Source organism: Alternaria viburni, assembly GCF_023758015.1.
Source record: "Alternaria viburni strain BMP 2772 chromosome Unknown scaffold_2, whole genome shotgun sequence".
NCBI lineage: Eukaryota > Fungi > Ascomycota > Dothideomycetes > Pleosporales > Pleosporaceae > Alternaria > Alternaria viburni.
In genome coordinates, this window is record NW_026055771.1 from 467233 (window position 1) to 492173 (window position 24941).

Genomic DNA, 24941 nt, shown 5'->3' on the forward strand with positions numbered 1-24941 from the left:
CTCTTCAATCGGACCGTGGGGCTGATTCTGACGGTGGTACTCATCGTCATCGGCATGTACAATCGCTTGTCGCTTCGCAAAACCTCGCAGCCCTAGTCCCGTCGTGAATTAATACGAAGGGCGTGGTGCGGCCTTGATCCCTTTCCGGGGTTTGGCGGATTGAATTCCTCGGTCGAGTTCGGTCGGGCCCAATTTCGGTAGTGCCTGGGTGCTTTGCGGGGGCTTGCGGGGTCGAGCTTGTTGTGATGACGAGCGGGATGCAACGTCTGAGCTCCAACGTTGCTTTTCATGTCATGAATTGACCAGGCTTATGGTCCTAGCAAGTCTCGGGGTTTCTGAGTGGTCGTTCACGTTGTTGCTTCGCCGGCCTTACGCGAACAAGATTAGCACGTTCTCCGGAGAGCACACTTCCAGGGTTCAGATGTTCCCTGTTTGTGCCGGCAGGTCAACGCGTGTTCAACCCTCGGTCTATCATTGCGCGACACCGCCAACTGACAACCGAAACTTCGCGGATGGATGATCGGATGAATCGAGTGCCCATAGCAATGTTTTCTCAGTCTCCGCCAACAGACTTGCTGCCAAGACAAGGGACGAAACGTCTGAGTCAGGTGCATCGGACTAGCTATCACATTCGCTCATGCAGCATCCTGCTCCTGCAATATGTCTTTACCAAACAGCTTGACTTTGAGCTGCTCAATCCGCGTAACATCTCGGTATCAAGATGGGCTCATGTCAAGGACGTGTCGCGCTTTGACTTCATTTGACCACCCACCTTCAGAACCGAGTTCTTGAGAGATCAAAGAAGAGGGTCTAAAGTTGCGGACTACAGGTGAACTTGGAGACCTGAGGTAGGTTTCTGTTTAATGCATGCATTTGTTCCAACTTTGACCTGTGATGGACTTTTTTCGGTTGTCTGGTCGCCTCGATCCTGACAAGAAAGTGCAGCTCGCGCTGTCAGGATGTCGCGCTGGCCCATTGACTGAGGAGATTCTCGATGACTGGTAGATGTCCGGATTTCTTGTTTCGAACGGGCATATGTTGGCACCAGTCAAAGCACAGTCTGAGTGTTTGCAGCTCCTTTCGCTTCAAAGCATGGCGGATTTCGTGGTTTTTGAACAGGTCATGTTCGCAGCCACGACAGGTCCACGAACAGAAGGGAACACTTAGAAATCATGATTCGTAAAGACACGAAAATATGACAGCGCAAGCGTATAGTTGGAGGTATGGGCATCCCCAAATGTAGTGTGAGCAGTCTTGGTGTTGGTCTCGAGAAGCAAAAGATGACGCTAGCGGGGTCCGTGCGCCCACACGAATTTCGTCGTTGCCAACCCACTTGCCGAACTTCACGACGCTCACGACAACTCCAGCGACGACGCACCCGAAACCCGCCCAAATCGAATATCCCCCCGATAATCTACCAAAATGTCTGGAAAGCGCGGGTACGTAGTCCTCAGCGACAAATTGGGCAGTTTGAGGCTGTCGTGCAGAGGAATGCTGGCTAACGAGTGTGCAGTCGAGGTTCTACCTCCGGTAACAAGCTCAAGATGACTCTTGGTCTGCCAGTGTACGTTTGACCCCGATGCGATCGCTCCACCGAAAACCTTTCCGTCCGCGAACACGCATACAAGGCACACAGGGAATGCAGGCTAATAGATGCACAGCGGCGCCGTCATGAACTGCTGCGACAACTCCGGTGCCCGCAACCTGTACATCATCTCCGTCAAGGGTATTGGTGCGCGTCTCAACCGCCTGCCCGCTGGTGGTGCCGGTGACATGGTCATGGCGACCGTCAAGAAGGGAAAGCCCGAGCTGAGGAAGAAGGTCATGCCCGCCGTCATTGTCCGCCAGAGCAAGCCATGGAGGCGAGCAGACGGTATCTACCTGTACTTCGAGGACAACGCCGGTGTCATTGTCAACCCCAAGGGTGAAATGAAGGGCTCCGCCATCACTGGACCCGTCGCAAAGGAGGCCGCTGAGCTGTGGCCGGTACGTGTGCACCCGCCACCAAAAGAATCAACACTGACAACATCCAGCGTATCGCCTCCAACTCCGGTGTCGTCATGTGAGGTGTCTCTTTTCCTGCTTTCGATCACATTCATGGGTTTACGGGCACGGCGAAAATGCATTTACGGGGTGAAGGATTTGGGAGACGACATTGCAACCACGATTAGCAATGGGACGACCTTCACAATACCAGTCAAATGAACATTACGACCAAAACCACACTTTTGTTCCTCATTGCAGTGACGGATGAGTGACATGGCGGCAGTGCGCCAACAGGATCAACAGCACAATGAGCGCGTCAAGGAAATGTTTTGCGGTGGTCGGACTCTATTGATTGATCTGACATGAAGACAGGAATCATGTACTAAACCCACGCACATCTAGACCCTAGGCTCATCGGCTGAGCACGAACTCCTATCGCACGCAAGCATCTGAAAGTCCGCCTCCTCGACAACATCCTGCGCCCATCGCATCTGTATCATACTTCTCGCCTCAACCTCACGCTTCCTCTGCCCACCCACGAACTTCAAGTTCTCGTTTCCAACAACACCCGTCGTGACAACACCAGTGCTCGGCGCACCGATTCCTTGCACCTGGCCATTACCGCCCTGCATGACGTTCGCATAGCTCGACGACATGGTCTGTACTCCAGAAACGAAGTCCTGGCCGTCAAACTCGCAATGTCCTCCTGCGGGCGTGTTGTCCACTGTCTGCAATGTGTTGACCTGATCTGCGCTCAAACCTGCGTCCGCACCGAGCTGCTCGTAAGCTGTAACAGCCTGTGGAATGCTACCCTGAAGCAACTGGAGCTCACTCTGTGTAGATTGGAAGTGGATCCTTGTCTGAGACATGACTGTGGCAGCGTTCTGAAAAGCGACTTGCGGCGGCATGCCACCGCAGTTAAGCTCGACAGCCGAGTTGGCGTAGTTTTGCATCTGTGCTGGGATGAAGAAGCCGGACATCATCAGCGAGCCGCCCGAGACACCTGTGAAGACGATGTTGGACATGTTAACTGCAACCCGTTGCGGCAGTTCGGTTTGGATGAAGTCGTTGACGGCCTGGGCGTGTGCTACACCATCTGTACGTTGAAGACCCGAGCCTCCTCCCCAGAACAGATTCTTGTCGGGTGCCAGTAGCGCAACACCCATGGTGTTGGCCTGAACAGCTTGGTTCGGCATGTCGAAGAAACTCTGTCCACCGTCGCCGTGGAGCAACACGTTCGCGCCCAGGGTGCCGTTCGCCGATGTAGCTGCCGCACCGGGGACGCCCGAAGCTGGAAGGAATTGATCTGCCGGTGCGGAGATCTTGAATCGAATCGGCAGGTTGTTGACCATGACCGTGTCATCTAGGATCATAGAGCCATCTGTGGCTGTAGAGATCCCCTGGGGCACCTGAGCCGCTTTTTGGAAGGCCGTCGCTTGTTGTCCATTGCCGTTACCACCGCGGTTGCGTTGTGGTAGCGCCGAAGTGAGGGAAAGCAGCGAGAGAGTGATGAGTCCGTACATGATGGCAAAAACGATAAGCTCAATAGATGGAAATAGAAATTAGGTTATTGAAATGATGGACCGGCCAGGAAGAAGAATCGAAAGAAGGGTGGCAGACGAGAGATACCGCACGGCAGTATAGCGGGAAGAGAAGAAAGGAAAGAAGTGTGGGGGATTCCCATACATCTATACTGCATGAACGGCATGCTACAAATCACGAAAAGGCCTCGAGCCTGCGAAACACAGTTTCTTTCACTCCTAAACGCGTACGAGTATAGCCAAGCCTACAGGTCAGAGCTTCGCCTTGCCTCTCTTGAGCTTAACATGACTGATTTCCACCACTGAGCGGTGTGGTCTGGACGAGGCTTATGGAAGCTGTGTTTGATGCGCGGATCTTGCAGCAGCTGTGGTTTGAGCTTGGAGGCCTTGGTGTTTCGGGCCGGGGCTTGGCGTGCGATTGCAGGTAGCGAGGGTTTACAGAGCTACCAGGAGCGCGCCGAGCGTACGAGTACTGCTATTCATAATTACTTCTAGCTTCAGGGGCATTGTTGGAGATGTTGCGATGTTGATCGTCGTGAGCGGCAGAAGGAGTATGTCGGTGTGGAGGGTCCGTGCGTTGGACTGAGGCCGCCATCATCTGCAGGCATGATTTTCCCGTCATTCACACCTTCACGTACTTGAGATGCTTCCTTCTGATCGCTTCTCATGACTTCTGAATCTATCTCTAGCAAGAGAATAAAGATACAGACATTTTGTCTCTGCAGTTGTCATTGTAACCAGAACTGGAAGAAGCTTGGGTACAAACAAACATCAGGACTTCATGTTCCTCACAATCGACGCGCTGTTGTGTGAGCAAAAAGAATCAACTTAACAACTTCGTCGAATGCAAAGGGAGGCAAAAAGAAGATCACTGAATGCCACCTGGCCGAATCGCTATGATACTGTTAGTAATGGAATTTGAACCAAGCGCGGTTCAAACTTACAACGACCGATCTTCGCATATCGTAGCATGTACAAGTGCGACGCTTTACCACTTAGCCAAGGAGGCGATTGTTGATTACTAATAAAAATTGAATGGAACATATCGACACGTCAAATGTGGGCAAGAGTACGTTGACGTGGTAAGCGAGGGTGTGGGGCGGCAGCGGCGACGATATCTACGAGTGAAATTGGGGACTATCCGATTGACACAGTCAGGGCCACAGAGAGAGCGCGAGAGAGAATTTTAAGTAATCTGTGACTTTGGTATTGATATCTGATGAACATTCTCTGAAACAAAACCGCTATGCAAAATACCTAAAATGTCAAATGCTAAGGAAAAGGGTAGCTGTAATGCGAGAAGTAGCTTCCCAATCGTCCCTTCCAAACGCCACGCTTATGCTCATGCAAATGCCTCGCTTCGTAAATCATCAACCTCGGAAACAACAAGCCCAATCTAAGCCAGGCCGAAAACACCCCTCAACCGCCTCCAAAGCTCCTTGCCCATGGCCTTTCGGGTATCCTCAGTACGGAGCGCAGCCTCCTTGTTCTCACTCGCCCTCCTGAGCAGGAAGTTGAGACACTCGGTTGTGGTACCCCAAGTCATGCACTTGACGACCTTGGCCTGAGTGTCCGCCTTCATGGTCTCGTCTTGGACTAGAGCCTGGGAGATCTCGTCGGCCATACCCTGGAGTTGGGCGTAGGTAAGACGAGGTAGGTTCTCGGGGGAAGTGGAGAGCATTTGTTGGGCGCGGATCTTCTGGGCGGCTTGGACGGAGGCGAGGTTGTGGGTTGCGAGGACGATGTTGACCTTCGGGAAGGGAGTGCCTGGTGTGGGGGCGGGGACCTTGTCAGTCCATTGTTGGCGGACTACGGCATCAGCGAGGGCATCGTAGTTGGCGTCGGTGCCGGCTTTGGTGTCAAAGGTGAGATGCTTGGGCTCGGATGTGAGGTAGGCGCCGCGTACAAGCTTGACACCAGCGATGTAGCCCTTCTTTGAGGCGCGCTCAAGGTGCTCGGCCAGGCGCTTCGAGATGTCGCGCAGGTAGCACTGGTATGTGATGTAGAGAACCGCGCGACCGTTCTCGGGCTTGTTGTACTTCTCCTGCAGGGCTACTGTCCACTTCTCGAGTCCACGGTTGGTTGCCTCTTCTTCGGCACCAGGGAGAAGGCTGACACCCTTTGCGGCGGCGGCATCGCAAGCTGCCGTGATGGCATCCCACATCTCAGGGGTGGCATCTTGCTGGTTCTGGAGGAGGTTGAGGGCATGGCGACCGAGACCGGACCATCTACATGGTGGTTAGTAGGTGCTTGTGTCTAAGCCATCGAGGCAAGACTTACTTCAGTCCAACAAAGTCACCCTCCTTCGCCATATCAACGCTCTGCAGCATTCCCTTCCTCCACACCTCGATCTCCATCTTGGTCTCTTCGGCAGTCGGCGCCTTTCCGCCTAGAACCTCAAGCGCGTACTCAAATAGGATGCCGCCGTATCCAAGCGTGCGTGCGAATTCAGTGTTCCTGACAACCTCATCCTTCTTCTCGCCAACGCAGTACTGCGCGTAGAAAGTCTTCTTGAGCAAGTTGGACAGCACCGGGTTTCGCTCGATGCTCAGGAGGAAAGACTTCGAGTCTAGCATGCGCCGTAAGATGCCGAAGCAAGCATTGAGCAGCAGTGGCCGTGAGGATACGGCGGTGATGAGGTAGGATCGGAGGACGGTCTCTGTAGGTAGGCGTCCGAGGACTGCTTTTGTCTGCGCTATCTGCGACTCTGGCTGCGTCGACAGGAGATGTGAGGTCGAGACTTGTGATGAGGCGGGGATAGAGACATTCTGTCGTGCGCTCTGGGAGACGTAGCGCGGTGTCTGCGCAAGGGTTCGGGATGTGTGTGCGAGCGCGAAGCTCTGGAAGCGGTGGAGGTTTTGTCTCCGGATCATCATCTTGGAATGTGGGTGTAGTCTAGCGCTCAAGTGGTTGTGTGAAAGGTGGTGTAGTTTGCACTTGGAGCTGGTGAATCGGCACGGGTTATAGATTTTCGGTGTGTGCAAACTTGAGAGGGCGAGCAATTCTGCAGGTCTTGTGACTTGCTTTTCATTGTGGTGAAGGCCATATATACCATGGTTGGTACTCTTGGTGCTCCACGATATCGCACGCGATGCTCGGCTTGCGTCGGATGCGGTCATGTCGCACTAGTGCAGCTTCATTGTTGCTCCAGATGGTGCCAGACTGACGCAGACGCCGGCTTGTCGCCCGCGCTAGACGGGCCGATGATTGGACAATGCCGCAACGCGTTCCTGTGGAGTAAACGACATGTCTGGCATTCATGGCGACGTGATGGTGTTGAGGTTTGTTGCTGGATGTGATGTAATGACCGTTGTAGAGTTTGTGGGAAACTCATCGTGCCTGCTTCCCGTGTAGGCCGGTGACGTAGCATCATCAATTTCCAGTCTGCGATCCCTTGCTTTTGCCATGGCTTTGACCTCCAAGCTGCCATCGTGACCTTCGCAATGCCTGTTACCCCACAGTCGGCGAAATGCACAACCAGCCGCTCCTCACATTAGCGTCATCTTGCCAGCACAGCTCCGTTCGCGATCTGTGTTGGGTTTGCCGCCCACGCTGAGAGCCGAGCGTAGCCATGGCGGCATCGCTCAAAGTCCAGGACCAGCCCCCAGTATTCAATTCTTCTGACCACATCATCTCCACTCAGACTCTGCATCGGTACCACGCGCACCGGTATCGGATATTATGGAGAAGAAGCAAATTTTGTCATGGCTTGATGTTAGCATGGCGACCGCGAAGAGGGCCGTTCTGGCTGCGGAAAGCGTCGGGGACCCACAATCACCCACGCCGACTATGTTCCAGTCTGGCTTCGCGTCTTTTGCAGCTGATGATACGATACCAGCTTGCACTTGGTAATTTCACTGCGGAGACGTGTCTTGACGAGTGCTTGAGATCCCCAGGTCACCGCACTGTGTTGTGTACGCGTCTGCCAATCCGTTTACTAAACGCCGAAGCTAATTTCCCCCACAAGCGTCAGGTGATGACCTTTGGGTCTTGGCCACCAAAATTACAGAGCTTGTCCCCAAACAAAATCAAGCACTGACTAGAAGCACCTACGCGTCTTCTCCTGCTTCTACTTCCCCACTTTTCCCCAGACTAGACCTCAATCCAGGTGCTGTCCCAAGCTGGCCCTCTCAGGCGCATGGCACGAAGGCATGATAGTCACTGTCCTTTCTTCAAGTCCGTGTTTGAAATGACATACAACACTAAAACTACTTCCACAACATGCCACGACGAAGCGACCTTCATCACACAGCACCAGCTCCTGCTTTCGGCATCTGCGCCCCATCCTGTCCGATCTGCACATCTCCGTCCCCATTCGCACTCTCCCTATTTGCTCCTCCCTCAGCCAACGCCTTGAAAGCTCCCAGGAAGTCATTCTTCAAGTCTTCCCAGTTCTCCACGCCCACACTAACCCTCAGCAGCCTCTCGTCCACATCCGCATCGCTCATCCTGCGCCACTCGATCAAACTCTCTACACCTCCCAAACTGGTCGCATGGTGGAAGAGACGCAGATTGGAGGGAAGAGACCGCGCCTGTTGGCTGCTCTTCATGTAGATGCTGAAGACGGGACCGAAACCATTCGGCATCTGCTTCTTCAACCACGACATATCCTTCTCTTGCAAACTCGCGTGAGCAATCTTGTGCACGACTTTCTTTACGGCATCTACGTCTTCTCCCTTGCCATTGAGTGAGTCTTGCAGCCAGCGAACAAGATTTTCCGCATTGCTGCTCTGTCGCTGAACGCGCAAATCAAACGTCCGGAGACTTCGCACGCCGAGCCACCCCTCTAGACTACCAAGGACTGCACCCAGGAAAATGCGCTCAGCACGTAGCGTCTTTGCTTGCTTCAGTCCTTCCGGTCCTTTCGCAGTGGCCAGGATACCGCAAAGCATATCGCTGTGACCACCGATGTATTTTGTACCAGAATGCATGACCACATCTGCACCCCACAGCAACGGATCCTGTAGACCTGGTGGCGCGAATGTAGCGTCGACGCTGAGGAACGCGCCCCGCTTGTGCGCTCGGGCGGCGTACTTTGCTATTTCGAAAGCTTCTCCTGTGGGGTTCAAGGGTGTCTCGAGATGCACGAGGTCGCCTTTACCTAAGCCGGCGGCGTCCCAAGCAGCATCATCGGCGTGGAGATCCACGGTCTTGACGCCGTGCATCTTCTTGTGTAGTTCGATCACGCCATGGCAGCCATGGTAGCCACCACTAATGGCAATAACTTTGGGAACAATGTTGACGAGCATGGCATGGAAGGCGCTGAGGCCGCTTGTGTAGCTGACAACATGGTTTGCTAACCCGGATTGCCCATCTAGCTCTTCCTGTTTTGCACCAGGGTAGAGTAAAGGCGCTAGGATTGTTTCTAGGCGGTTGGTGCTGGCGGACGCGAGACGAGAGTAGATCAGAGGGGTTTGTAGGTCAACGAATTCGCCTTCTTTCGGGACGGGTTGGAGCTCTGATGGGTCGTGAGGATACCGGAAGGTAGTCGATGTGTGAATTGGTGGGGCGACATCGGTGAGGACATTGATGCGGTCGTCGCCATGGACACCGTGTGTTGAGGGGTGGTATGCCGACATGATGACTGTGAATGGATGACTCTGAGATCTTTGGCAGGCAGCTAGCGATATCTGCAGTATTGCGATCGTTTCGGATGCTGTACGAACGTCAATCTGAAGGTAAATGACACAACTCTTTCTATCAGTGTGGACGAATGACTCTAAGTAAATGGAGAACACGCTTATCACGATGACATGACGAGGATTGCGACATCACGCCCTATACGGTGAAACTTGCGGACCACGGCCGCTAGATCTAACCGTTCACGCGATTGGAGTGGAGCTTTGCCGGCAATTGTGGACACAGGCGTAGCATGAGCTGGGGAGTGGGTATGAAGCTATTAAGCTCGTGCAGCGCTTGGTGGAGTCTCGAACATCTCGGTGATAGATATACTTGAACAGATACTTGTATACCCGTGAAGTAGCATAGGGACATCCCTCGAAGAATGTTCTTCCGCGCGAGCTCCTGTAGTGCGGAATGACCGGAGATATGACGAATGCGGGGTAAATTGTTGCCCCTCCTCGCGACAAAAAAAGTCGCAGACAGCAGCGCGCCTGCGCTGTGAAAGAGAGGGTCTGGCAAATGTATCGGAATTGTCACATGCACATCAAAATGGATAATTTCGCTGATGGATAGCCTCTCGAAGAGTTATGGAGCCTTGTTGACCATTACTACTGAATCGAAAGCTGTCTATTGCACCAAAAAATCCTTCTCAGATAGTCGACCATAGTTATATTCCACTCTCATCACAGAGTATCTACTGGGCTCCGGCATCAGTAATGGTGGGTGGGCCATCCTTGTACTTGATGGTGCCGTTGCTGGAGCCGCAGGCCTCGATCGCTCGGACAACCTTGTAGGATTCGACGTCGCCGTCGGGAACGCCACCGAAGACGACGTGCTTGCCGTTGAGCCATGAGGTAACGACGGTGGTGACGAAGAACTGGGAGCCGTTGCTGTGACGCGTTAGCCATGACTCCGCTCATCCGTGGATGTGTAAAACCTACGTGTTGGGGCCGGCGTTGGCCATGGAGAGGAGGAAGGGGCGGTCGTGCTTCAACTTGAAGTTCTCGTCGGCGAACTGGGGACCGTAGATGCTCTTACCACCTGTACCCTACTGCCTGTTAGCCAACTGTCCCTGTGATATGTTGGGGCCAAAACTCACGTTGCCGCGGGTGAAGTCACCACCCTGGAGCATGAAGTCGGGAATCACGCGGTGGAACTTGGAGCCCTTGTAGCCAAAGCCCTTCTCGCCAGTGCAGAGAGCGCGGAAGTTCTCAACCGTCTTGGGGACGACATCGTCGAAGAGCTCGAAGTTGACACGGCCGGTTTGCGCTGTAGGTATACAAAGTTAGCAATTGCAGGTAACATGCTATGACAAAGCTGGGAGGAGCTACCTTTGACATCACCTTGGCTAGTGACATTGCCAGCGTTATCGACCTCGACAGTGGGGCCGGTCCAAGAGCAATCAAAGTAAGCCTTGATGGCCATGTTATATGCCGAGGGAGTGAAGAAGCGTTTGTTGATAGGAGCGCGCAGTTGGGGACCTGCACGGAAAGCTGAAAGAGCAGAAGCTCTCGGAAGGTGGGGCATGATGCAGCGCGGGGTGTGAGTCTAACCTGATAGGCAGTTAGGTCATGGAGCTTGGCAGTGAATCGTGAGATAGCAGGTAATTTTCTGCTGGGAGATGCTGCAGCTTTGGAGCTGAAATCCGGTGCCACTTTGTTGGCTGTAAACTCAATTTAGAGCTACACAGAACTGCGGCATCGCTACAATAACCCAAGGATCGAGGTATACAATTCCAACGGTGGCAACTTACCAAAGTATACGAGGAGGAATCGGGCCGCTATGCAACACGATATGCAAAACGGAACAGATATAATACAATTGATGGACTACCGACGAGAGGCAGCAGGTGTAGTGTCGGATGGATGACCAGACGGAAAACTTTGGATACCTCAAGCTTGTGCACGAGTCTAGCGCGTTCCCCGATTCGGCGCTTCATCGCTCACGTCAATCGTGGACCTTTGCGTGGGACCGGCCCGCTCTGGAATTAATATCCGCTTCTTCTTACACAACGAGGGATACGGATGCCCATTGAACCACGCTATATCCGTATGCCGAGTCGTACCATTGTCGAAGTAGTGTTGTTTGTAGTTCTCGAGGCGGGCAAGGTCCAAGCTCATGTCACGTGAGATTCGGGCTGCTGTCGGATTGTCTACGGTGTATGCACTTCACAGGTTGGCTTGCTGACAAGGTAAACGCATTCTTGTAATTGAAGGCTTCTGCATCCTTCCTGATTGATATTTTCTGCCATATAAATATCCCAAACGCAGGCGCCCATTCCGACTTCCCGAAACTTGTGCAAAGCGCCCTCGGGGGTCCGCTACCGAGATCGTGGTCGACAGCTGCCAGCCCAACTACAATACACCCACATCGCCAAACCGCCAGATTTACGCGCCAGAATTCGGCAATCATGGATCTAAACAGCTTGAAGGACCAAGTGAGCAACCTCACGCTCTACGATCTCAAGGCCGGATTTCGCAAGGCCCAAAATGGTAGGCTGAGGGGGCGCATGAAGCCAGCTGGCCAATGCTAACGCGCTGCGCAGCCGTCATGAACTACACGGAGATGGAGGCCAAGGTCCGCGAGGCGACAAACAATGAGCCATGGGGTGAGCGAAATCTCGTGCGCGACGAAGGCTTCCGCTGACAGATGGCAAGGTGCATCCTCGACTATGCTACAGGAGATCGCCAATGGAACCTTCAACTAGTAGGCGATGCCTGAGGAGCTGGTGGATCACGGCTAACAGATCAGCCAACTACTGAATGAGATCATGCCCATGATTTACAAGCGCTTCACCGAGAAGGCCTCGGAGGAATGGAGACAGATCTACAAGGTACGTTGAGCGCTCTGTGCCACCACCGTCGCTAACAGACCCAGGCGCTGCAACTTCTCGAATACCTGATCAAGAACGGTTCGGAACGAGTAATCGACGACGCGCGCTCTCATGTCTCGCTCCTCAAGATGCTACGGCAATTCCACTTCATCGACTCCAACGGCAAGGATCAGGGCATCAACGTACGCAACCGTGCCAAGGAGCTCGCCGAACTCCTCAGCGATGTCGATCGCATCCGGACTGAGCGCAAGAAAGCGCGAGCGAACCGAAACAAATTTGGCGGTGTCGAGGGCGGAGCGGGCATCGGCATGGGCGGCTTCTCGGGAAGCAGTGGAGGTGGCAGCCGCTACGGAGGCTTTGGTAGCGAACAAGCCGACTATGGCGGCTACAGAGGGGAGGTATACGGCGACGGTGGTGGCTTCGGAGGCAACCAGTCTGGCTTCGCAGATACGCAACAGAGGCGCGACAAGTTCGACGAATACGACGAATACGATGAGGGTGATGCCAGCTCAGCACCAGCACGGCGGAGAGAGCCTACGGCGAGTCACACAAAGAAAGAAGTCAAGAAGGAGGAACCTAAGCCGAAAGCACCTGAGCCAGTCGTCGACTTACTTGCGTTTGACGATGAGCCCGCGCCCATGTCGACTTCGGCAGGGAAGCAGCCTGTCACTGCTGCAAGTGACGACTTTGGCGACGACGACGATTTCGACGACTTCCAGTCTGCGGCACCGGCAGCACCTGCATCCAAGCCAGCTGCTTCAGCTTTCAACGTTGCGTCTCCTGCCTCGACCTCTCACATTACTTCGTCAACCCAGTTCGCCGCACCGCAAGCTCAATCTGCTGCGCAGAACAACAATCTCAGCAACTTGTTTGCGACCGTCTCGCCACCACCCGCTGCGAATAAGATGAGCGCGCCTCCTTCCATGACGTCGAGCTTCTCGCAGCCACCACAACCCACAGGTTACCAAGCGGCCGGCCCGAACTACTTCACTTCCGTTCCTCAGCCCGCGCCCCAATCAGGAGCATCTACACCTTCTGTCATGTCACCAGGTGGTCGCATTGGCGGAGGAGCTGCTCCCAAGAAAGCGGGCGGTGACGCTTTCGCTTCTTTACTTGCTGGAGCTGCGCCAAAGAAGTCTTCCACGCCAACACAAAAGGTTACCATGGGGGATTTGGCTAAGCAAAAGACGTCACAAGGACTCTGGGGTGCCCCTGCTTCTGCATCCAGCACACCTGCCCCTGCCGCACAACCATCGCAGTCAGGGTCAAAGCCTGGGGGCGCTCTGGGAGATCTGCTGGGCTAGATGCCATAACAGTGTGCAATGCTTTTTTTGTTTTGGCTTGAAGATACAAAATGCGGCGTATGATACTACGACAGTCGAGAAAGAGCGTAATAGACGATCTTATATCTGAAAATAGTGATGATGAAGACCATGAGGACAGTGATGGTTCTCCGCAAATGCGCCTCTTTGATTGGCTGATGTCACCCCTGTATGACCTCCGCGGCCAAGACGCTGTCGACGCGCGCGCAACGTGTGGCATGTGAAAACAACAGCACCGTCCCCTTTCCGGACCCGAACATGCATAGATGCAGCTCTCGAGATTTCTTTTCCGCGTCGCCCTGCTGCTGTGTCCGATAGCCTTGATTGGCACGACATGGCTGTATTTATATCCCATTTTTCACGGCTGCGCATTCCCAGAGCCCCCATCCACGCAGGCGCAAGCCATCGCACCTTTCCGTCTCCTCTCCCTTGGTGATCCACAGCTCGAGGGCGATTCTTCACTCCCCGATCCGAATGCGCTCGTCTTCCCGTCGATCGAGAAGCTCGTACCGAATCTGCGCGATGCAGCCAACTCCACCCACAGACGAGACATCGTACAAGAAGCAGCGAGAGGTGTCGTGAAAGATGCCGGCAGATGGTTGGAGGGAAAAAGGAAGGCTGTAGACTTGTGGGGGAACGACTGGTATCTCTCGCACATCGTAAGAAGCCTACGGTGGTGGACTGAACCCACACACATCAGTGTGCTTGGTGACTTGCTGGGCAGCCAGTGGGTCACAGATGGCGAGTTCAGGAAGCGAGCAGGGCGTTACTGGAACATCGTCATGAGGGGATTGGAGAAGGTGCCGGATGCCATCTTTGGTGCTCTTGAGACCGAGAAGAAAGAACAGCCGCCAACAGAACCTACAACGGAACAAGAAGTTTCAGGAGAAGAGACGATAGATGAGGAACAGAAACCAGAGAGAAAGGCACTGTGGGGTGGAACGACGGAAGTGCTGGGTGCTGATCAAGACTGGGAGAAGCGCGTCATTAACATAGTTGGAAACCACGACGTTGGTTACGCTGGCGACATCGACGAGTCGCGTATCGAGCGATTCGAAAAGGCCTTTGGAAGTTCCAACTGGGATATCTGGTTCACGCTCCCGGACACATTGCGTTTGAACAAGACCACCGAACCCGCTATACAAGACCTGCCCAGGCCTCCGACACTCCGCCTCATCATCCTGAACTCCATGAATCTCGATACACCCGCCTGGTCCTCCGACCTTCAGACCGAGACATACTCCTACATGAACCACATCATAACCAGCTCTCTTCCGGTCGATGACAAGACACACGCTACCATACTCCTCACCCATATTCCGCTCGAGAAGGAGGAAGGTGTCTGTGTTGACAGCCCATACTTCGACTTCTTTGAAGAAGGTCAAGGGGTGAAGGAGCAAAATATGCTATCAGACCATGCTAGTAAGATTGTTCTCGAGGGGTTGTTTGGCATGAGTGCGAATAAAGATGCAGAGGGCAAGGGGCAGGGTAGGAGGGGTATAATACTCAACGGGCATGATCACGCTGGCTGTGACGTCGTACATTACATTCGTCAGCCCGGCGTGGACGATGCGTGTCAAGTTGCCCATGTGAAGAGAGAGGAGGCATACTGGCCAGCGAGCACTACGAATGCGACTATGATTGCTACTTCGATGGATATCGATGGCGTCGACATCAACGTGGTAGCCGCTAATGATACCATTGCCGAATCCGATGTGACCTCGGACGAGACAGCATCTGAATCGGCACCAGAGCCTACTTCAGAGCCTGAACCTGAAACTCCCGCGCCACCGAAATGGAAGGCTCGTCGCTTCCCAACTCGTCCATACGACATCACCCCAGCCAACGAATGCACTTCCATCAACGATGTCCCTCACATTCGCGAGATTACACTCCGCAGCATGATGGGAGAGTACTCAGGCTACGCAGGTTTCCTATCAGCGTGGTTCGATGAAAGTAAGGGCGAGAAAGGCGAGTGGGTCTTCGAGTTTAGCACGTGTGGAGTCGGGGTTCAGCATTGGTGGTGGGGTGTGCACATCGTTGACCTGATCTTGCTGCTCTGTCTAGTAGTCGGGACTGTGGCGACTGCCTATGAGCGCGTAGCCGCGGACACAAGACATCCAGCGATTGTTAAGAGTAAGAAGCAAGAGTTGGGCTCGACTAAGAACTCAATGGAGGCGAAGACGATTGTGCATACGACGCGTGAGAGGACGGCTTCGGTCACGGAAGTTACGAAACGAAGGATATAGAGATGGGTATGTAGGGCATATAACTATACAGCAGGGCTTCGAAGAGCTGCGTTCCTTGAATCGACGTACCTGAGCTGAGTAGGCTAGTGTGCATACCTAGGTAGACCCTTCGGAGACATGGGTTTACCCCGCAATGCAATTCCACGCGCCAGCGTGCACGTCTCCACGACCGGGCACCAACTTAAATGAGCGCTACATCTCGCCCATTCCCGCTTCATTCGTCCGCCTCCCGCGCTACCCCAGTTTCCAGCGCCCTCAGGCCTTGCTTCTTCCTCGACAGCCAAGAAGATGGACTAGGCCCGAACCTTAAATGCTGCGTGATCGACAAGTTCGGACTCATTCCGCTCTCCTGGCAAATGGAGGCCTACGTGGATGAGGAAGATGCATATGCGTGTAAGCAGACTGAAGCAAGTCTTCCAAATTCTTCATGACTTTCCGTGTTATTGGTTCAGCGTCACTGAAATGACATGTCAAAGTAGCCTGGCTAAGGCATAGTAGCCACTCAGCTTCAACATTTAGTCTCGTAGAATCGTACCCGGTAGCGCTACCGTGGACCGCGGTCTCATTCCGTTGCACATAGCTCTAGACTAACCAGACCACGTTATATGGACTCTGACCTCGTACTGCGCATCGGGAGGCAAGTTTCCTCTATCATCTACTCACAAACCAGCCATGTCTCTTGAACGCGTCGACTCGGTGGACCCTACAGAAGTGTACGACTACATCATTTGCGGGTAAGTTGACTTCTTATCATACTCACTGTAGCATTCCTCAGATATTTTTACTAACATATACCCATCAGTGGCGGCACATCCGGTTGTGTAATAGCAGGCCGTCTCGCGGAAGATCTTAACGCCAAAATCCTCGTCCTAGAAGCCGGACCCGACAATGCTGACCTTGAAAATGTACATATGGCGGGAGGGTAAGTTAGCCATATTAACGTATAATGCTATTGGGTTATGCTAAGTAAATCACCATAGATGGAGCCAAAATTTCGATAAAGAAACAGACTGGAACATCGTTACCGAGCCCATGCCCAAGGTAGACAACCGCCAGGTCAAGGTCAGCAGAGGACGCTTCCTTGGTGGATCGAGTGGCGTGAATGGCACGCTTTGTATACGGGGCACCAAGCAGGATTACGATGACTGGGGGCTGGATGAGTGGACTGGCGATAAGATGTTCGAATACATGAAGAAGGTCGGTTCTGGAAGTGCAGAGATGTGAGAGCACACAAGCTGACCCTCATACAGTCCGAGACTTTCCACGAGAAGGACTGGCACAAAGCGGATATGTCTGTTCATGGCTCATCAGGACCTCTGCACATCGAGCCTCACGACCTGGCACCCATATCTGAACGTGTTAGGGAAAGTCTTGTTGATCAGGGTCTTCCTTACCACGCGGACATGTTCTCCACCGGAGAAACCCCTCACGGATGTGGCGATGTACCGCGAACAATACATCAAGGTATACGGAGTACCGCCGCCGACTTCATCACCAAAGGCTATCGACGGGAAAATATCACGATCAAGACGGAAGTGACTGTTGACAAGCTTCTCTTCAGCCAAGATTCCGGAGACCTGGCAGCCACGGGTGTCGCTACGATATCGAAGAATGGCAAGAAGATCGATTACCACGCGAGAAAAGAAGTCATTGTCGCAGCGGGCGCATACTGCAGCCCACCGATCCTGATGCGCTCTGGTCTTGGCCCAAAGGAACAACTCGAAAATCATGGTATCGAGTGTCGCGTTGATCTGCCAGGTGTAGGCGGCAATCTCATGGACCACATTCTCTGCTTCATCTTCTACGAAGTCTCCGAACCCAACCTCACGAACGATCACCTCGCATACCACGACGACGCCATGACCTCGACCTACGCGTTATACAAAGAGAAGAAAACAGGCATCTTATCGACCTTCCCCTTCGGCATATTCGGTTACGCGCGCCTAGACGAGCGCCTCCAAGACTCACCCTTGTGGACAGACGCCCCTCGCGAACCCGGCCGAGATCCTATGGGTCTCACCCCCTCGCAACCCAACATCGAATTCTGGAACACCGAACTCTATGGCGGACCCAAACAATACGCCGACTTTCCCATTGATCACAAACAAGCCTTTGCCATTTGTGCACTGCTCTTCAACCAGCATAGCAGGGGTAGCGTGACGCTGAAGTCGGCTGATCCCTTCGAAAACCCCATTGTCGATCATGCGTATTTGGAAGATCCACTCGACATGCTAGTCATGACTGAGGCATGTCGATTTGCGAACGAAATTGTTACAAAGGGGAAGGGGACAAGGAGCTTGATCAAGGGGAGTTGGCCTGACGCCCTAGCGCATCATGGCTTTGAGACCAGAGAGGAGTGGGAGCCGCATGTTAGAGAACATGCTACTACCTGTAAGTCGCTTCCATTCTCATCTACAAATGCGAAAAAATACTAATGTGGTGGATATAGGTTACCACGCATCCGGCACCTGCGCGATGGGTAAAGCGGATAACCCGAATGCTGTTCTCGATTCGCGACTTCGTGTGCGCGGTGTCAGGAATCTACGTGTGGCGGACGTGTCTTCCATCCCAAAGGTTAACAATGGGCATACGCAGATGGTGGCGTATGGTATTGGGGAGGGAGCTGCGGAGATGATCAAGGAAGATGCTGCTGGAAATAACTTTTTGAAGCTTACTGCTGATGTCAAGAGCATGGCAGTGTAGTGAGCTTCACGTACACGAAGAGGTCTGGGGAGAGAAAGTATCCATAATAGCGAGGCCTGGACGACATCTAGTCATCTAATGAGTTCACCCATCTCCAAGTCGACTTTCTCGTCAACTCGTATATTTTTGTGTTCGCGACGTGCTCTGTCTCAAGCGTGTAGAGCTGACCGCTAGTAACCTCCTCCAAAACCACCACGGCCACGGGTCCCACCTCGTCCACGACTAGATTCACCACGAGGACCCGGCGCAAAAGCAGGCGGCGCAATCGGTCCCTGGAAACCCGGAGGCGGAGCCATACCGCGAGTATCGCGCCTCCTCATGTCAGTCTCATCTCGCTCCAGCAAAAGTCCATCCCATATCTTACCAGTTGGGGTATTTCATCAGCGAACGACCGGATGCCCAAGTCATTCCTCGCTGCTTCTCTTGCTCTGCGACCACCTCGTGGGCGTCTTGTAGCCCTCGGGCTGCTTGGAGGGGTGGCAGAACGAGACCGCCCCACTTCTTGTAGTGACGGACTAGTAGGAGGTCGACCAAGGCTGCGTTGCTGATGATGGACGCGACGCCAGGATGGCAGTCGTCAGGATGGGTTATGCCCCAGACAATCTGGTCCATCGCGCTGGCGTTATTTTCGATCAGATCCTGATCAACGTTAGTAATTGGTAGGTAGATACTTGGGTGAAAGTGAAGGTGAAGAAGAAGTGAACTGGCATTGACAATGATGGAACTGAACATGAAAGGAACTTACGATAGCGTTGCTGACGCTCACCACAGTAACGACATCCCGGCCGTGAACGTGGTTTGGAGTTTTGCGCTTGTATGTGCGCCAATGTGTAACCATGCTGGCGTCGGCGTAGGCCTCGAAGTCGTTGACCTGATAACCAGTTGGACGGTCACTCTCTAGACGGTACACGAGCTCGTTGGTTGAGGAGGTGTTGTTGGACATCTTGTCGTATTTTGTCGATTATAGGATAATGGAAGTGGTATGTCAAAGCGTGATGCTGAAAATGGAGATACTCCGCTTGTTATAGAAGGAAAAGAAGAAGCAAGCCTATGAGGAGAGTAGATTATATACAAACAAGGACCCCCACCGTTTGCCGCTAGAACAGACAATCCGCCATCACGTCGAGAAGTAAAAGACGGAAGGTGAGCGCGTCGGTCACGCTGGATGCTGAGAGACAAACGCCCTTGCAAGCGACGGTCACCTCCGCTTGAGATGTCAGGGGAAAATCATAATGAGAGATGCTAGCACACGGAAAGAGAGGTCTGGAGAAGGACTTACTTGTAGTATCTTCGTGTCGACGTAGCAGGCATATCGTAAGTCATCTGAGAGTATGTGTTGTCGTAACTTGACCGAGTGAGTAACTCTCCTGATGTGTAGCAATCAAGGCAGTCCAAGCGCGCATGATCCGCCTTCCTGGCATCTTCTGAAGGGATGCCAGGTGTTCGTTGTGCTAGGTGCCAGATTTCGTAGTCTTTCTTTCGCCGCCGCCAAAGGCTCGATCAAATCAGCATGAAGATATTATACAGCCCGCAGTTCGGGCTGAGCAGTAGGGCAACATTTCATTGCTCAGGTCCGTGCTCGTAGTCACTAGTCACACCGCGAAGACCCTATGATCCACCTAGTGCGTTCTCTCCTCAAAACCGCAAACACCCGCGATATTTATCTTCCATACGCACAACAGACCGATCTAAGTCCCTCAACTTCCAACGATATCCAAGATGGTACGACAAGCAGCAAGGCCAAAGTCCGACATGAGCTACTCCAATTACATCGCTTCCAAAACAAGACTCGCTAGGCTTGAAGCTGACGACATGCAAAATTATGCGGCCATGAGTTATGCGGAGCTTCGCGAGGAGATGAAATCTCTTGGGATGTTCCAAGGTGGAAAAAAGCAACGGATGGTCACCGTGCTTGAGCGACAGTTTCGAGAGATGCGCATGGAACACACGAGTCAGGCTAAGCGTCGTCTTCGTGAGCACCCAGAGATGATGCCTGCCAGCGAATTCAAGAGAGATCCTTCCGTAATCTCTTTCACGGACTTGCCTGGTGAGGTCCGAAACATGATCTATGATCTTGCCCTCTTCGAACCTCCTTCGGGCGATTTCGCACAAGCTGGAAACTGGGAGATGACTGCCAACAGTGATCACATATTTCTCTCTCGTTCCCGGACATGTAATGTGGAACTGGATCTTGCAGAACTCCGCTGTGACCGCACCATTTCAGCGCTGCATGTTGTCGGAGCCTTGGACAAGCAAACCCGGAAAGAAGTTCAGACCTTCTTCTGGGCTCAAATCCACATCACGATTGTCCTAGAGAATTATGACCCACAGGACTACTGCTCCGTCGTTCACCGGTTTCTTGAGAAGATTGGCCCTCTAGGTAGAAGCGCCCTTGCCGGCTTGACGGTACAAGGGGTGTACGAAGTTTATCAACAACCGCAACACCAAGAATACCAGACCATGATCGCGTCGCTGCGAGAGTGCAGAAATTTGCGGACACTAAATATGTGCTTACCCATGCACATGGTGATGGGTCCCCAGGACCGGAAGGCGATGGAGCAGTTCTTCTTACATGGCCAGCCTTTGGTCAGCCCTAGCGTGGACGCCCTTGTAGGCGCACTGCATTCGATTCCACAACTTCGTTGCGTGCGATTGTGCGCAGAATCTAATGAAGATCTAGAGTACTACCTCGGACGCGACGACTTTACCATCTTCGCACTGACAGGGGCGCGTGAAGGGCGTCTGGTACAGGAAGTCCGTAGGCACCTTCAGGCACGTACAGACGTCGAATATGAAGTCGTGGGTAATATCGATCAGGTGGAGAGTTACGAGGAATGGCTGACACGGAAAGCGGGTTAGGCAGACTGGTGACAGAGAAAAGCATTAGCTGACGGAATAAAGAACAGAGTAGATGAATGCACATTGTAGACTGATTGAGTTCACTCGGTTTCTTCCTCCGTGTCTAGCGCGTTGTGTAGTGTGGATGACCGTAGCTGTGTTTGGCTTCTTTGCGGTGGCATGTAGCGTGCTATCACCGAGCACGTGGAATACTTGAGTTGGTTCAAAACATGAAGGTACTGGGGACGGAATGAGAAGTAATGAGAGATTCGATCGTGGCTAAAGATATGATACCCAGTGCGTGTACAGATGCCCAGGTGAGGAACGATGTCGGGGGGATTCTGCCCAGGTGAGGAAGCTTGTCAGAAACACGCGACGCGGCTGGTAGGGAAGACGCGTCTCGCTTAATCAGCACGCTACTCGCAACTCGCGCGATCAGCATTGCTCTTTCCCTCTGCCGCGTGTCAACACTTTGGAAATATCGTTACATGCTACGCGATCCGCGCACCCAACAGATGACATCTACCGTTACGGCTCGACTGCGGCGCGCAGCGGAACAGTCAGCACATCGAAGAACGAACAGAGCAATGGGTATCAACAAATACATTAAGCTATCATGACTTTAGGACCATATCGTTAAGTCGTCATCTATCTAAGCGGCTCGACAGCGCGTCCCCCTACTCATACCTCAAACCGTGTCCGAACTTGAAGACAGGGTTTTCTGTATCGAACGGCACGTCCTCCTTGCTCGCCTCAACCGCCTCGTCGCTCCTCGGGAGATCGAACGGCAGCTTACCCTCCGGACCGCTACCGTCAACGCCGAAGACAACATCGAGGAAGGCTTGAGGGCTAGTACCGTAGTTGACCATGAGGGCTTGGGCTTGCTCGGCAATCTCAGGGACAGCAGCAGGGCGGTCAAGGAAGATATCAACAATGGTGGGGACGGCAGCGTAGATGGCTGCTTGGCGCGCCTTCTCAGTGCTGTTGTACTCGAGAGAGCCAGAGTGGTAGTTCTTCTCGAAACCACCCGGGCGGGGCTCGTAAGGGGCGGCCATGCGGAGGAAGGCGTAGTCGGCTTCTTCAGGGGTTGCGACGACAGTCAGGTCGCGGGCCTCTAGGTAGGTGCTGTTGATACCTTCGACGTAGAACTTGGCCTTGGAGCAGTCGGAAGCCTTCAGTGGGAGAATGGAATCCTTGTTGGTGAGCAGAGTAACGGACTTCTTCTGGGCCTCGTATCCGGCCTCGACCCATTCTTTCTTAGCAACGTTAGCCGCGGCGGCCTCGGGATCCACGAAAGGGTTGTCGAAGAGACCGAGGATGAACTTCTCGCGGAGAAGACGGCGAACCGACATGTCGATGCGCTCCTCACTCACGATGCCCTTCTCCACCAACTCGAGAACGAGATCAGTGCGCTCCTCGCCACCCATCTGGTCGGTGCCAGCGTTGATAATCTTTTCGGCACGCTCGAGTTCAGTCAGGTTCTCCGCACCCCAAGCACGAGCTGGCATGTCTTGTCCGTTGATGACACCGTCGGTGATGAGACCCCAGTCGCTGACGACGATTCCGTCGAAACCAAGCTCGCCTCGGAGAAGGTCGGTGACAATGCCCTTGTTCATGCCAGCGGCGACCTCCTCGTACTTGGTGCCCATAGGCCTGGAGTAGTAAGGCATCATCTGCCTTGCGCCAGCTGCGATAGCAGCCTTGAACGGGATGAGATGATGCTCGAAGTTGTTTCCTGGGTATGTGGCATTCTTGCCGTAGGTGAAATGGCTGTCCTCACCGTCTTCGACCGGCCCACTTCCAGGGAAATGCTTTGAGACGGTGGTCACGGAATCCTTTCCGAACTCACCAGGGCCATGGAAGCCCTTGATGTATGCGACCACAAGCTCAGCGGTCAATGTGGCGTTCTCGCCCATTGTCGTGGTGATCCTGGCCCATCTCGGTTCGGTGGCTACGTCAATCTGAGGGTGCAGTGCAGACCTGATACCGACAGCCTTGTACTCTTGTCGTGCAATGTCCGCAAAGGTGTGGATGAGCTCAGCGTCACGTAACGCTGCCAGTCCCAAGCTTCCGGGCCACTGCGAGAACTTGACTGCAGCGATCTGACTGCCGGTGGCATCAACAAAAGTGTGCCTTGGATCTGAAGAGAGCGTGACTGGTATGCCGAGCCTGGTGTCTAGGGCCATCTCTTGAAGAAGGTTGTGCCACCGTGCAGATTGGCGTACATCGGTGATGGCACCGTTGAGGTTGAAGTGTGTCATGTGCTTGCCTTTGATTGAAAGCGCAGTTGTGTTCGATAGGGTTCCGTTAGGTCCTGGGAAGTTGATCTGCTGGAAGAGCTGTCCGGCCTTTTCTTCCATGTTCATGCGCTGGATGAGATCCTCCACACGCTCATCCACTGATAGGGAAGCATCGCGGTATGGTGCCGAGTCCATCTCTGTTGACCGCGATGTCATTCGTGGGTATGTGCCACCACTTGAAGCCGGAACGCGAATGGCGGTTGACATGGCTGTTGCAGCAAAGAACAGCGTTGTGAAGGTGTTCAGCTTGCGCTGACTGCGGTTGCGAGCGACCATCTTGCCGGTAGTATGAGTTGAGGCACAAGGTAAAGGATGAGGTCGGATGCTACTGACCACTCAGTCGGCAGCCTTGACCCCAGATATTTGTACTCTGGCTTCAATGTACCCCGTCACGATGCGTTGCCGACATGTGCGCTACGTCCGAGGGACTTTGAACCTTTGCTTCTACTTGGGGAAACTTCGGGTAGACCATTGTCTTGGACCCGTACCAACAACCAGCTTCTCATCGAACTTGGCGCAGTCGAGATTGCCATTAGCTGGAGCCGACGATTTGCCAAGGCGATGAGTGTGGAGTGCATTGTGGGGGAAACGTGGGTCGGGGTAAAGCCCCCGAAGCTAAGCTCTCATTTCCCGCCGAATACTGGTCCGGCAGATTGGTGATTGGGTGCGCGCACACGCTACGAATGCTCATGACATATAACGAACGGTTCGACACACCCTTTCGAGCTGGTAGCTCAGCTGTCATGTGAGCAAACAAAAAACTGCGCACCCTGGGCCTGACGCGCAACTCCACATTCCGCCCTTTGTAAATGACTCGACGTTCACGATTACGGAGCATTTGGAAAACGTCCGATCCGGGGGCGTGCCGCATGCCGGTTATGAGATTCCGGTGCCTTCTCCAGGATAACAGTGTCAGTGAGTGCTTAAAGCTCTGAGTGAGGATCGTATGTCTTGGTGGTAAAGAGAGACTGCTCTTCTTCTGTCTCCGCAAAGGCCAGCCGCAGTGGACTGCAAATCTCGTAACATTTGGCGCAACGTTTGCTACGCCCGTACCCGGCCGAAATTTTGGAGCCGCAATCCCGGTGCAACGAGGATACCAAGGCCATCATCGCCATGGCAAAGCTAGCCTCCTTAGCACTGTAACCACTGCCATACCACTGCGGAGGTACTCGCTGCATTCCGACACACATCCGCGTATCGCTAGAGAAAGTCCAGAAAAGCCCCTCCGTTTCCGCTAGCTCTTCTCCGTCTTGACTCGACCACCCTGTCGGCTTCTACTTCCACTGGTCGGGAAGATATGCTCGTGCCGACGTGGAGGATATGCACCATGATGCACGTTGTTCCCCGCGGTATGCTTTAGCCAACGATGGCTGAATCTTGGCTAAAGTTCGGATCGCAGCCCGGCAGTGTGCGAAAGTCGGGAGGGTGTCTCAATGACACTACTGGGAGCGCATGCCTGCCCTGAGCCTGCTGGTTATTCCAGTCGATCCGGATGAGACGCCTCTTCATAAATGCGCTTGGTTCGATGGTCAGAAGAACACATCGAG

General features: G+C 53.5%; 11 protein-coding genes across 11 annotated transcripts; 5 read left to right on the top strand and 6 right to left on the bottom strand.

Moving 5' to 3' along the window:
- Nucleotides 1-1422: 1422 nt before the first annotated feature.
- Nucleotides 1423-2066, top strand: J4E79_001083 (uncharacterized protein; the record flags this gene model as incomplete). The annotated part of the gene is made up of 4 exons (XM_049349993.1): nt 1423-1439; nt 1514-1564; nt 1662-1986; nt 2034-2066. 4 exons carry the CDS (start codon nt 1423-1425, stop codon nt 2064-2066), a joined length of 426 nt encoding a protein of 141 aa, XP_049215152.1.
- Nucleotides 2067-2384: 318 nt separating this feature from the next.
- J4E79_001084 (uncharacterized protein) lies at nt 2385-3509 on the bottom strand (the record flags this gene model as incomplete). The annotated part of the gene is made up of 1 exon (XM_049349994.1): nt 2385-3509. The coding sequence occupies one exon, from the start codon at nt 3507-3509 to the stop codon at nt 2385-2387; it is 1125 nt and encodes a 374-aa protein (XP_049215153.1).
- Nucleotides 3510-4923: 1414 nt separating this feature from the next.
- J4E79_001085 (uncharacterized protein) lies at nt 4924-6403 on the bottom strand (the record flags this gene model as incomplete). The annotated part of the gene is made up of 2 exons (XM_049349995.1): nt 4924-5755; nt 5808-6403. The coding sequence occupies 2 exons, from the start codon at nt 6401-6403 to the stop codon at nt 4924-4926; spliced, it is 1428 nt and encodes a 475-aa protein (XP_049215154.1).
- A 1368-nt stretch (nt 6404-7771) lies between these two features.
- Nucleotides 7772-9106, bottom strand: J4E79_001086 (uncharacterized protein; the record flags this gene model as incomplete). The annotated part of the gene is made up of 1 exon (XM_049349996.1): nt 7772-9106. The coding sequence occupies one exon, from the start codon at nt 9104-9106 to the stop codon at nt 7772-7774; it is 1335 nt and encodes a 444-aa protein (XP_049215155.1).
- Nucleotides 9107-9843: 737 nt separating this feature from the next.
- Nucleotides 9844-10676, bottom strand: CSR1 (phosphatidylinositol transfer protein csr1; the record flags this gene model as incomplete). The annotated part of the gene is made up of 4 exons (XM_049349997.1): nt 9844-10039; nt 10091-10197; nt 10249-10418; nt 10481-10676. 4 exons carry the CDS (start codon nt 10674-10676, stop codon nt 9844-9846), a joined length of 669 nt encoding a protein of 222 aa, XP_049215156.1.
- An 883-nt stretch (nt 10677-11559) lies between these two features.
- J4E79_001088 (uncharacterized protein) lies at nt 11560-13286 on the top strand (the record flags this gene model as incomplete). Its single annotated transcript, XM_049349998.1, has 5 exons — nt 11560-11641; nt 11695-11757; nt 11807-11855; nt 11901-11982; nt 12027-13286. 5 exons carry the CDS (start codon nt 11560-11562, stop codon nt 13284-13286), a joined length of 1536 nt encoding a protein of 511 aa, XP_049215157.1.
- A 352-nt stretch (nt 13287-13638) lies between these two features.
- J4E79_001089 (uncharacterized protein) lies at nt 13639-15553 on the top strand (the record flags this gene model as incomplete). The annotated part of the gene is made up of 2 exons (XM_049349999.1): nt 13639-13644; nt 13685-15553. The coding sequence occupies 2 exons, from the start codon at nt 13639-13641 to the stop codon at nt 15551-15553; spliced, it is 1875 nt and encodes a 624-aa protein (XP_049215158.1).
- Nucleotides 15554-16225: 672 nt separating this feature from the next.
- Nucleotides 16226-18256, top strand: J4E79_001090 (uncharacterized protein; the record flags this gene model as incomplete). Its single annotated transcript, XM_049350000.1, has 5 exons — nt 16226-16287; nt 16356-16475; nt 16534-16750; nt 16804-17944; nt 18003-18256. 5 exons carry the CDS (start codon nt 16226-16228, stop codon nt 18254-18256), a joined length of 1794 nt encoding a protein of 597 aa, XP_049215159.1.
- Nucleotides 18257-18616: 360 nt separating this feature from the next.
- On the bottom strand, nt 18617-19199 carry J4E79_001091 (uncharacterized protein; the record flags this gene model as incomplete). Its single annotated transcript, XM_049350001.1, has 2 exons — nt 18617-18895; nt 19002-19199. 2 exons carry the CDS (start codon nt 19197-19199, stop codon nt 18617-18619), a joined length of 477 nt encoding a protein of 158 aa, XP_049215160.1.
- A 776-nt stretch (nt 19200-19975) lies between these two features.
- Nucleotides 19976-21115, top strand: J4E79_001092 (uncharacterized protein; the record flags this gene model as incomplete). The annotated part of the gene is made up of 1 exon (XM_049350002.1): nt 19976-21115. The coding sequence occupies one exon, from the start codon at nt 19976-19978 to the stop codon at nt 21113-21115; it is 1140 nt and encodes a 379-aa protein (XP_049215161.1).
- A 656-nt stretch (nt 21116-21771) lies between these two features.
- On the bottom strand, nt 21772-23670 carry J4E79_001093 (uncharacterized protein; the record flags this gene model as incomplete). Its single annotated transcript, XM_049350003.1, has 1 exon — nt 21772-23670. One exon carries the CDS (start codon nt 23668-23670, stop codon nt 21772-21774), a length of 1899 nt encoding a protein of 632 aa, XP_049215162.1.
- Between the last annotated feature and the right edge of the window lie 1271 nt (nt 23671-24941).